The following is a 12,598-nucleotide window of genomic DNA, read 5'->3' as shown; positions in this document are numbered from 1 at the left end:
CCCTCCTGCAAAAACTCCATCCCCTATTCCCAATTCCTCCGCCTCCGCCGCATCTGCTCCCACGATAAGACATTCCACTCCCGCACATCCCAGATGTCCAAGTTCTTTAAGGACCGCAACTTCCCCCCCACGGTGATTGAGAACGCCCTTGACCGCGTCTCCCGCATTTCCCGCGACACATTCCTCACACCCCGCCCCCGCCACAACCGCCCCAAGAGGATCCCCCTCGTTCTCACACACCACCCTACCAACCTCCGGATACAACGCATTATCCTCCGACACTTCCGCCATTTACAATCCGACCCCACCACCCAAGACATTTTTCCATCCCCACCCCTGTCTGCTTTCCGGAGAGACCACTCTCTCCGTGACTCCCTTGTTCGCTCCACACTGCCCTCCAACCCCACCACACCCGGCACCTTCCCCTGCAACCGCAGGAAATGCTACACTTGTCCCCACACCTCCTCCCTCACCCCCATCCCAGGCCCCAAGATGACATTCCACATTAAGCAGAGGTTCACCTGCACATCTGCCAATGTGGTATACTGCATCCACTGTACCCGGTGCGGCTTTCTCTACATTGGGGAAACCAAGCGGAGGCTTGGGGACCGCTTTGCAGAACACCTCCGCTCAGTTCGCAACACACAACTGCACCTCCCAGTCGCAAACCATTTCCACTCCCCCTCCCATTCTCTTGATGACATGTCCATCATGGGCCTCCTGCACTGCCACAATGATGCCACCCGAAGGTTGCAGGAACAGCAACTCATATTCCGCCTGGGAACCCTGCAGCCATATGGTATCAATGTGGACTTCACCAGTTTCAAAATCTCCCCTTCCCCCACTGCATCCCTAAACCAGCCCAGTTCATCCCCTCCCCCCACTGCACCACACAACCAGCCCAGCTCTTCCCCCCCACCCACTGCATCCCAAAACCAGTCCAACCTGTCTCTGCCTCCCTAACCGGTTCTTCCTCTCACCCATCCCTTCTTCCCACCCCCAGCCGCACCCCCAGCTACCTACTAACCTCATCCCACCTCCTTGACCTGTCCGTCTTCCCTGAACTGACCTATCCCCTCCCTACCTCCCCACCTACACCCTCTCCACCTATCTTCTTTGCTCTCCATCTTCGGTCCGCCTCCCCCTCTCTCCCTATTTATTCCAGTTCCCTCCCCCCATCCCCCTCTCTGATGAAGGGTCTAGGCCCGAAACGTCAGCTTTTGTGCTCCTGAGATGCTGCTTGGCCTGCTGTGTTCATCCAGCCTCACATTTTATTATCTTGGAATCTCCAGCATCTGCAGTTCCCATTATCTCTGACTTCTTCTGTTCCTGTTTTTCCATTAAATGATCTGTATTAATGTTTTATTTGTTTAAAGGATCTGGCCATCATTGGTTAGACCAGTATTTATTGCTCATCTCTAATTGTCTGGGAGCAGTTAAGAGTGAAGCACATTGCTGTGGGTCAGGAGTCACATGTAGGCCAGAGCAGGTGAGGATGACAGTTTCCTTCCCTAAAGAACATCAGTGAAACAGAAACATTTTACACCAGTGTTCCTTCATTCAGAGTTGGCAGGAACCAATGATGCTGGAGTCTGAGATTACAAGGGGTGGAGGTGTTCCTTCATCATCACTTAACAGAGATTGACAATATCTGATTTATTTATTGATTTTAAATTCCACCATTGGCGTTGGTGGGAATTGAACCCAAAGCATCAGGATTACAACCCCTCCAAGTGACCTGACTAAAAATGCTGTCATCTCTCCAGCCACAGCCAAACCCTCTTTAAACTGTTAGCCAGGAGATCATTTACATCCACCTGAGGGGGTAAAGGGAGCCCTAGTTCAAGGTCACATCCAGAGATGATACCCCTGGCAGTGTGATGCCCTTCAATACTGCACGATGAGAGACAATCTAAATGTTGCACTCAAATGTTTAGCGCGAACATATGAACTTTTGACTGAGAGATGAAAGGGCTATATTTTTAATCTGGACTTTTTTTCCCCTCTATTCATTCATGGGATGGCCAGCATTTACTGCCCATCCTAATTGCCCAGAGGGCAGTTAACAATCACCCACCTTGCTGTGGGTCTGGAGTCACATGTAGGCCAGACCAGGTGAGGATGGCAGATTTCCTTCCCTAAAGGCCATTAGTGAACCAGATGGGCTTTACCTGACCATCTACAATGTATTCACGGTCATCATCAGGCTCTTAATTGCAGATTTTTATTAAATTCAACTTTCATATCTACCATGGCAGGATTCTAACCCAGGTCCCCAGAACATGAGCTGGGTCTCTGGATTAATAGTCTAGCAATAATACCACTTAGCCACTGTGATGGATTAATACTGACCAGGATTCTTGAAAGACTCCTCATGCTCCCCTGAGTAGCACTGTAGGAACCTGAAGTTAGGAATGAGATACTTGCCTTAATTTCCAGGATCTGAGTTGCCTTTAGCGTGTACTCTTTCACCAGTTTAATGGCCACCTTCCTGAAACACAAGAAACAAGTTACCTTCCTGACTCCAACTTTGAATTTCTCAGTGGTTAGTTTGGAAGTGGCGTTTCGCTGTGAACAGTGGGATTAATCCCCTGCAGTGTACAAGGACTAGACTGGGACAGAGAGATTTTCATCAGGAAGAACTTACGGAGGTGGGTCTCTACACTCTTGCAAAGCAATGGCTTGTGTTTTGACAAAAGGAATAGAGGGATACAGATCCTGCAAATGGAGACAGTTTTAGTACGGAAGGGCAAAGTGTGTCAGCACAGGCTTGGTGGGCTGAAGGGCCTGTCCCTGCTCTGTACTGTTCTGGAAACGATTAGGTAGGTAAAAGGCTTGCGTGGGGATTTGTGGAGAAAATATTCTCATTTGGTGCAGAACTGGAGGCCAGAAGAAATGCAATCAGGAGGAACGTCAGAGTGGGCAGAGCGTGTAAACACACTGTTCCAGGAAGTGTATGAAATGGACAGAATGGATACAATCGAGGGAAAGCTCATTAACCACGAGGGAGATGTTAGGATGCCAGAGATCGAAAACAAGTGCGGGAGAAACTCACTGTGTGTGGAGATAAAAACAGAGTTAACCAGTGACACTCCCTCACAAATCAGTCCACAGATGTCGCTGGTCTTGTTGAGATGTTGAACATATTCTGATTTTATGACAAAGGGTGACATGATGAAGGGAGGGAGGAACATAAACCAGGTAAGACTAGTTGGGCTGAATGGCCTCCTTATCCGGTTTCCTGATTCTGGCTGGATGGTCAGTGTGGATCAGATCGGTACTAGCAGCTTGGGGCTTGATCCAGCTCTGGCCGGGCTTTATTCAACACTTGGCCCCCAGCTTCCCCCCACTGCCTTGCCCACTGGGGCTTGAAGCTGCTCTCGGGCAGGGAACTCGAGAAGAAATGTTTGGGAGACGGAGTAGCAGCTGCCCAGTGTATCCCCCAGCCTGCTTAGCTGAATGGGCTCCAGAGACACTAAGGTGGGGCTTAAAGCTCATTGTAAACACCAAGCAGGGCAGGTTGGAGCTGGAATCCTGTTTGTGGAGGATTTACACAGCAGATCCTTTAACATTAAAGCACATTGAAAACTGAAATGGCTGCAATTACACAGCAGGTTTGACACAACTTGTAGCGAGTTTAAAAAATTGAGTTAATGTGACACCAGATCACTTGGATGTTCAGGCTGGAGCACAGTGGATGCACACTCTGGTGTACACCGGACAGTGAGAAGGTGCAGGAGCTCTGGCTAACATTCCCTCCTCCTCCTGCCCAGTGATAGATACCAACTCGTTCAATACCACATCTCCACGCACAGAGATTCCAAACCAACTCACCGGCGCAGAGCTTGCTCCTTCATCTTTAGGAAGACAAACTCCACTTTGAAGCTGAAATCGATCTGAATGAGGCTGTGGGAGAACAGGGAGAGGCAGGTTTACTCAATTCACCCTCATATAAATGGCTCACCAATTAACCCCCTCATGCAAATATGTGTCCCTGAATAAACTGAGTATGGGAATGAAACGGTGGCTCAGTGGTTAGCACTGCTGCCTCACAACGCCAGGGACGTGGGTTCAATTCCAGCCTTGGGTGACTGTCTGAATGGAGTTTGCACATTCTCCCTGTGTCTGCATGGGTTTCCTCCCACAGTCCAAAGATGTGCAGGCTAGGTGGATTGGCCATGGGAAATTGCCCGTGATGTTCAGGGATGTGTAGTGTAGGTGTTATATAGGAATCTTGGTCTGGGTGTGATTCTCCAAGGGCCAGTATGGACTTGTTGGGCTGACGAGCCTGTCCCCACAATGTAGGGATTTGATGATTCTATGAAACAATATCAGGCAAATGCCAGGAAGGGGATTTATGATTAGATCAAAGCAGCTTTTCCTGATTTAGTCAGGGACGCCATACACCCATATACATTGCCTATTATCTTGTCCCATTGGCAACGGGATTTAAGAGGGAAACCACACAATATTTCACAGATTTTGTGATTGGACCATAATGGATTTGACAACCTGTGACTTTAATCTCACGGTTTTACAGAATTTTAGTATTGCTGGAAATGAATATTGCAGTTGATGATTTTTATTACCAGGAAAGACATTAGTATGCCAATTCCCAAAGGAGACAATGAGTGTGCTAAGAGTTAGACAAACAGATCATCAGGGAGGCCTATGGTGTTGCTGATTTACTGGAATTTCACCCAGACCCTGCTCTGCACAGAACAGGAACCTGTCAGGCATTGCACCCATTTCAAATTAAAGTAAAACACGGGAGGCTCAGTCATCCCTGGTACAATCTCCATAGCAATGTCTGAACCAATCAGCAGCCTTTTCTCATGCAGCATAAATTGTTGCTCACTCTGAAATTTGGCATTCTTGCATCTGTCCTGACGATGGAAAAATCTCAATAGTGTGTCTCTTCTTTCACTGAGTACTTTTGTTCTGAATGAAATCAGCCACCGTGAAACTCAAACAGGCTATACATCAGAATATAAGATATAGGAGCAGGAGTAGATCATTCAGCTCATCAAATCTGCTTTGTTATTCATTGCAATCAGAGCTTATCTTCAGTTTCAAACCAAGTTTAACAATTAGTTACCCCAGTGTGAAGCTGGATGAACACAGAAGGCCAAGCAGCATCAGAGGAGCAGGAACGTTTGACGTTTCAGGTTGGGACTCTTCAGAAATTTCTGAAGAGGGGTCCCGACCTGAAACGTCAAGCTTTCCTGCTCCTCTGATGCTGCTTGGCCTGCTGTGCTCATCCAGCTTCACACCATTTTTCTTTCAGATTCTCCAGCATCTGCAGTTCCTACTGTCTCTGTAATTAATTACCCCGGATGAGTTTGTGGTAGTTGGAGAGCACCTGGTCTATCACTGTCCCACTTGGCTATGTGAAGCGAATAATGGATTGTGAAAATTTAAAATAATAATCGGAGGCCAAAGGGCGATGTTATAGGTGTTTATAAAATCATGAGGGGCATGGATAGGGTGAATAGACAAGGTCTTTTCCCCAGGGTGGGGGAGTCCAAAACCAGGGGGCATAAGTTTAAAGTGAGAGGAGGAAGATTTAAACGGGACCTAAGGGGCAACTTTTTCCACACAGAGGGTGGTGTGTGTATGGAATGAGCTGCCAGAGGAAGTGGTGGAGGCTGGTACAATTACAGCATTTAAGAAGGCATCTGGATGGGTACATGAATAGGAAGGGTTTAGAGGGGCATGGGCCAAATGCTGGCAAATGGTACTAGGATATCTGGTTGGCATGGACGAGTTGGACCAAAGGGGCTGTTTCCATGCTGTACATCTCTACGACTGTACAACAATTCTCAGGGGCAGATAAAGGGTGAATCTGCTGTTGAGCAGGATTCTGCAAAACACACTGATACCATTACAGAGAGACCCACTTCTTACATAGGGTAATTGTGGCCACTTCTGATCCATAATGTCAACATGTACATTCTGTACCTATCATCATCAGCTCTTGGAAAGAGTAGTTTAGGAAGAAATGGCTCAAACTGTTGTATAAAAGACAGGCTTTATTTGAAGGGGTTAACTGACATGATGAGGTGAGCACACCCCCATCAGTATAGGCCACCCCTCTGTTCCAGAAAGGAGTTAATCAGTGTGTGTGCTTGAGTGTTCCAGTTCTTTTACAATTCATTCACGAAGTGGGCATCAATGACTGGACCAGCATTTATTGCCTATTCTCAATTACCCTGAAGGCAGCTGAGTCAACAACATGGCTGTGGGTCTGCAGTCACATGTAGGATACTAATTCCTTCCCTAAAGGACATTAGTGAACTAGTGATTTCTGATCCTGATAATCAGCAACCCCATTCATAGTTATCATTAGATTCTTAACTCCAGACTTTAATTTAATTCAATTTCAATTTCCACATCTGTCATGGTGGGATTTGGACTCGGCGCCCCAGAACATCAGCTGGGTCACTGGATCAATGACCTAGTCATGTTATCATGAGGCTACCTCCTCCCCAGTCGATGTGCTAGTATTACTGTAGGGAACAGTAAAGTGTACTCACTCTTACTCAGTCTTACCAGAGATTCTCATGTGTCCCTGATGTAATATTAATTATTATTAAGTACTTTGCAACAAAACAATTATTGTTTGTCAAGACAGAGTTTATCTTCTGCCAAATTCAATATCATTTCTCACACATACCAGTAGTTTAGGATGTGTGCCAATAAGAAAGATTGCTAGCAGTGAATCTACCCAAGACATTACACATGGCTCCAGTGAACATCACCACAGAGGATACCAGGCTGGCAGAGCTGCTATCTGCATATTTACCATGGTGACGGCGGTGAGAATTCGGTATATATACCATGGATAGAGTGGGGGAGGGGGGAATATCGGTATATGCACCATTGTGATAGTGTGGGGGAGGATATCGGTATATGCACCATTGTGCTAATGCAGGGGATATCGGTATATATACCATGGATAGAGTGGGGGAGGATATCAGTATATGCACCATCTTAATAGTGCTGCGGATATCGGTATATGCATCATTGTGGTAGTGCGTGGGATATCGGTATATATACCATGGATAGAGTGGGGGTGATATCGGTATATGCACCATGGACAGAGTGGGGGGGATATCAGTATATGTACCATTGTGATAGTGGGGGGGGGATATCGGTATATGCACCATTGTGCTAATGCAGGGGATATCGGTATATGTACCATTGTGATAGTGCGGGGGATATCGGTATATGCACCATTGTGGTAGAGCGGGGGATATCGGTATATGCACCATTGTGGTAGAGCGGGGGATATCGGTATATGTACTATGGATAGAGTGGGGGGGGGTGATATCAGTATATGCACCATTGTGATAGTGGGGGGGGGATATCGGTATATGCACCATTGTGCTAATGCAGGGGATATCGGTATATGTACCATTGTGGTAGAGCGGGGGATATCGGTATATGTACTATGGATATAGTGGGGGGGGGTGATATCGGTATATGCACCATTGTGATAGTGGGGGGGATATCGGTATATGCACCTTTGTGATAGTGGGGGGGATATCGGTATATGCACCATTGTGATAGTGGGGGTGATATCGGTATATATACCATTGTGATAGTGGGGGGGGATATCAGTATATGCACCATGGATATAGTGGGGGGGGTGATATCGGTATATGCACCATTGTGATAGTGCGGGGGATATCGGTATATGCACCATTGTGATAGTGGGGGGGATATCGGTATATATACCATTGTGATAGTGGGGGGGGATATCAGTATATGCACCATGGATATAGTGGGGGGGGTGATATCGGTATATGCACCATTGTGATAGTGGGGGGGATATTGGTATATGCACCATTGTGATAGTGGGGGAATATCGGTATATATACCATGGATATAGTGGGGGGAGATATCAGTATATGCACCATTGTGATAGTGTGGGGGATATCGGTATATGCACCATTGTGATAGTGGGGGAATATCGGTATATATACCATGGATATAGTGGGGGGAGATATCAGTATATGCACCATTGTGATAGTGTGGGGGTTATCCGTATATGTACCATTGTGATAGTGGGGCAGATATCGGTATCTGCACCATTGTGATAGCAGAGGGATGTTGGTATGTGGACCATGGTGATAACGGTGGATATTGGTATGTGTAGAGTCTTAGTGCCATACAGCATGCAAACAGACCCCTGCAGTCCAACTTGTCTGTGCCAACCATCTTCCCAAACTAAACTGAGTCTTATTTGCCTGAGATAACAAGGTATAGAGCTGGATGAACAGCAGGCCAAGCAGCATCAAAGGAGCAGGAAAGTTGACGTTTCGGATTTGGACCTTTCTTCATAAAATGAAGGAGGGTCCAGATCTGAAATGTCAGCCTTCCTGCTCCTCTGATGCTGCTTGGCCGGCTGTGTTCATCCAGCTCTATACCTTGTTATCTCAGATTCTCCAGCATCGGCAGTTCCTACTATCACTTATTTGCCTGTGTTTGGCCCATATCTCTCTCCACCTTTCTTAATCCTGTACCTGTCCAAATGTCTTTTTAAATGTTGTAATTATACCAGCCTCCACTACCTCAGGCAGTTCATTCCATATGCATACCACCCACTGCGTGAAGACATTCCCTTCAGGTCCTTTTTAACTCTTTCTCCTCTCACCTAGACCTCCCCTACTCTGGGAAAGAACCTTGGCTACTCACCCTGTCTAAGCCGCTCATGATTTTGTAAAACGGCATAAGGTCACCACTCATCCTCCGACACTCCAGTGAAAAACATCTATCCAGCTTTTCCTTATAACCCAAACCTTCCATCCCAACATCATCCTGGTAACTCTTCTCTGCACTCTCTCCAGTTTAATAATATCTTATTCTGGAAGGGGAGGCAGTAGCCTAGTGGTATCATCACTGGGCTATTAATTCAGTAACTCAGCTCATGTCCATGGCAGATGGTGGAATTGAATTCAATATTTTAAAAAAATCTGAATTAAAAATCGACTGATGACAATGAAATTCATTGTTGGAAAAACTCATCTGGTTCACTAATGGCCTTCAGGGAAAGAAATCTGCCATCCTCACCTTGTCTGGCCTACTTTTTTCATTGGAGAAAAGGAGGAGGAGAGGGGACCTAATTGAGGTATACAGGATAATGAGAGGCATAGATAGAGTTGATAGCCAGAGACTGTTTCCCAGGGCAGAAATGGCTAACACAAGGGGTCTTAGTTTTAAGCTGGTTGGTGGAAAGTATAGAGGGGATGTCAGAGGCGGGTTCTTTACACAGAGAGTTGTGAGAGCATGGAATACGTTGCCAGCAGCAGTTGTGGAAGCAAGGTCACTGGGGACATTTAAGAGACTGCTGGACATGCATATGGTCACAGAAATTTGAGGGTGCATACATGAGGATCAATGGTCGGCACAACATCGTGGGCTGAAGGGCCTGTTCTGTGCTGTACTGTTCTATGTTCTATGTTCTACATGTGACTCCAGACCCACAGCAATATGGTTGACTCTCAACTGACCTCTGAAATGGGCTCGTAAGCCATTCAGTTGTACCAATCACTACAAAGTCTCTTCAAGGGCAACTCAGGAATGGGCAATAAATGTTGGCCAGCCAGTGACGCCCACGTCCCACACATGAATAAAGAAGTTATTTTGTGGGAATTGTGCTTGTCCAGGCCAGCTGAGAGGATGTAAGAAGGGACAGTTAAGAAGACACTAATTGGACAGCTCCTTCCCACGGCTAGTCCTGACCGAATGGGCTGAATAGTCTCATCCAGCCCCAGTGCTACTGAGGCTAGGAAAGAGAGTGACTACCTGTCATCAAATAGCGGGAAGCTCCAGAAGGCAACATCTGGAGCTATAGAACTTAGCTTGACTTTCTCCCCTACCCTACCCCGCAATCTCACATTTGGGATTTAAGTTTCTTGCAAAGATCTGTAGCTTGGGTCGTGGGTAAGTTTGTTGACTTGCTCACTGAGCTGGCTTATCATCATTCTGGCATTTCATCACCATGCCAGGTAACATCATCAGCGCAGCCTCCGATGTTGTTCTACTGCATTTGGAACTTGTATGATCCGCTCCACTGTGGTGTGTACTGTCATTTCTGGTTTTGTTCTGCATGGGTTTGTATATAGGGTACTAATTCCATATGTTTGTTGATTGCATTACGGGTGGAGAACGATGCCTCTCAGAATTCCCGTGCGTGTCTATGTTTGGCTTGGGCTACTATAGTTACATTGTCCCAGTTAAACTGATGGCCTTCATTGTCCGAATGCACAATGAACACCAGTTAAACGACACAATGAACTTTCCTTTATTTCAGTACACTCAGAAAATGAAGGCCATCAATTTAACTGGGACATCCTCGCTCAAGCCAAACACGGCACGCCTGGGAATTCCTAGAGGAAATTTCAATTCGTAATGCAACTAACAAACATATAGAATTGGACCTCATATCCAAACTCAAACAGAACAGAACCAGAAACTATCCAACTTAACAGGCCAGGCAGCATAAATTACAAACAGAGTAGAACAACATCACTTCATTGGAGGTCGCACTGATGATGATACCTAGTGTGGTAATGAAACGCCTACATGATAACGAGCCAGCTTGGCAAGCAAGCCCATAACCTTATATTAGGGCTGCCTGCTTCCAGCTCTGGCTGAGTGCAGGGACCCACCCATATGTGCTCTCATACCCATGCCAGGCTGTGTCACCCATACCCACGCCATCCAGGGTGAGGAGTGTGGGAGAGTGTAGTGTGGGTCATTCCTGAGAGAAAGCTGAAGGTCACAGAACGGAACTCACTGGACACGGACCAGCTGGTCACATTTGGGGTCATCGCCTGACTTGTCGGTGAGCCTGACCCCAGCACTGTCCACACACCAGCAGAGGTTGGAGTCATCGTCACACTGCTTGGCCTTGAAGGTGCCATTGGTCTCACAGTCTGGGTCATACAGGTCATCCACCCTCCTGCCGCCAGGGTGGCTACTGGCCGTGCGCATCTTGTGAAGCATCTCCAGGTGCAATAGCCGGCATTTCGGGGTCACTGGAAAGATCGAAAGGAAACAGAACATCAAAACTGAGGAGTTGATGCAACATATCTGTACTTATCTCTGTGCCTGAGATAACACGGGATGTGGGTGTTCACTAGCAGGACCAGAATTTATTATTCACTTCTAATCTTCCTTGAATTGAGTGTCTTGCTCAGCCAATCATAGGGCAGGTAAACGTCAACCACATTGCTGTGGGTCTGGAGTCACGTGTAGGCCAGACCAGGTGAGGATGACAGATTTCCTTCCCCAAAGAATGTTAGTGAACCAGATGGGTTACTTCTTAATGAAGCAATTGACTGTCATTGTTTAGCCAGCTCTATACTCTCTATCAAATTCGAATCTCACCATCTGTCATTGATAGTAATTGAATACATGACCCAGAACATTCACCTGGATCACTGATCCAATAACATCACCTCCTCACATTTTTAAACATACTCTAACATTAATTGTACATTAAGTACACTTCAAATTTTCCTATATTTAATTGTATGAGTATTATAAACATTACTTTATATCTTATTCTTTACACTGTAAAAAATGTACATTTCTACAGCACCTTTCATGACTTCAGAGTATCTCAAGTAGCTTCACAGCCCACACAGTCATTTGAAAGTCTGGTCACTGTTGGAGGAAATCCAAATTGCATCCAACAAACACAACAAGGTAATGAGCAGAGGATCTGCTTTTCATGTGGTGTTGGGTGAAGGATTAACAGTTAGTTGGGTCACTAGGGAGAACTCCCCTGCTTTCTGTTTTTAACATGGTGCTAAGGTTTTGAAATCCTAATCCTGGCTTAAGGTTTCATGCAGAAGGCAACAGCCCTGGCAGTGCAGCATTCCATTAGACCATAGGAACTAGTGACAGGAGTAGGCCATTCAGCCCGCAGGGTCTGCTCTACCATTCAGTAGGATCACGGCTGATCCCACATTCCTCATGTCCACTTCCCTGCCTTTCCCCATAATCCTTGATTCTCGAGCTGATCAAGAATCTCTCTCTCTGTCTCAGCCTTAAATATACACGAGGTCTCTGCCCCGTCAGCTGTCTGTGGCAAGGAATTCCGAAGACTCTCAACCCTCGGAGAAGAAATTCCCCAGCCTTAGATGGTCACCCTCTGCCATGGTTTTTATGTTCTGGAGTGAAACTGAATCCCAGAAACCAGTGTGCTACCAAGAGAGCCACACAATGGGGGTTATATTACACGATATAGACAAGATCCTAAATGCTATGTATGTATATACAATATAGAAATTTACCACATGGAATGTACTGCCCAAACAATAACTCTAAACTTAGCAGGCAGCTCTTGTAACACAGTGGTAATGTCCCTCCCTCTCAGCCAGAAGGGTACAAGTCCCATCTATCCGGGTGGTGTATAATAGCAATTCTAAACAGGCTGATTTGGAACATGTATGTATATTTAATTAATATAAAAACTAGTAGAGTACAAGCACGGTGTTGTCCACTTATGGCATTAAATTGTTGATGTGCTACCTGTTCCAATTGTGATTCATTTATCGCCTGGTGCTGGAGTCTGACTGAGTGT

The 12,598-nt window shown here is 46.3% G+C and overlaps 1 protein-coding gene across 2 annotated transcripts in view; it reads right to left on the bottom strand.

Moving 5' to 3' along the window:
* Positions 1–12,598, bottom strand: part of LOC125455285 (epithelial cell adhesion molecule-like) — a 38,552-nt gene that overhangs the window by 19,553 nt on the left and 6,401 nt on the right. For both annotated transcript variants that reach the window (XM_048537015.2, XM_048537016.2), the window contains exons 3-5: positions 10,805–11,045; positions 3,835–3,906; positions 2,428–2,491 (exon numbers count right to left, since the gene is read on the bottom strand). In XM_048537015.2, coding sequence (XP_048392972.1) covers positions 2,428–2,491; positions 3,835–3,906; positions 10,805–11,045 — 377 coding nt within the window. The remainder of the gene's footprint in view (positions 1–2,427; positions 2,492–3,834; positions 3,907–10,804; positions 11,046–12,598) is intronic.

The sequence above is a fragment of the Stegostoma tigrinum genome, chromosome 10, assembly GCF_030684315.1.
Source record: "Stegostoma tigrinum isolate sSteTig4 chromosome 10, sSteTig4.hap1, whole genome shotgun sequence".
Classification (NCBI taxonomy): Eukaryota; Metazoa; Chordata; class Chondrichthyes; order Orectolobiformes; family Stegostomatidae; genus Stegostoma; species Stegostoma tigrinum.
The sequence above is the reverse complement of the archived record's forward strand: the minus strand, read 5'-3'. Positions and strand labels throughout refer to the sequence as shown.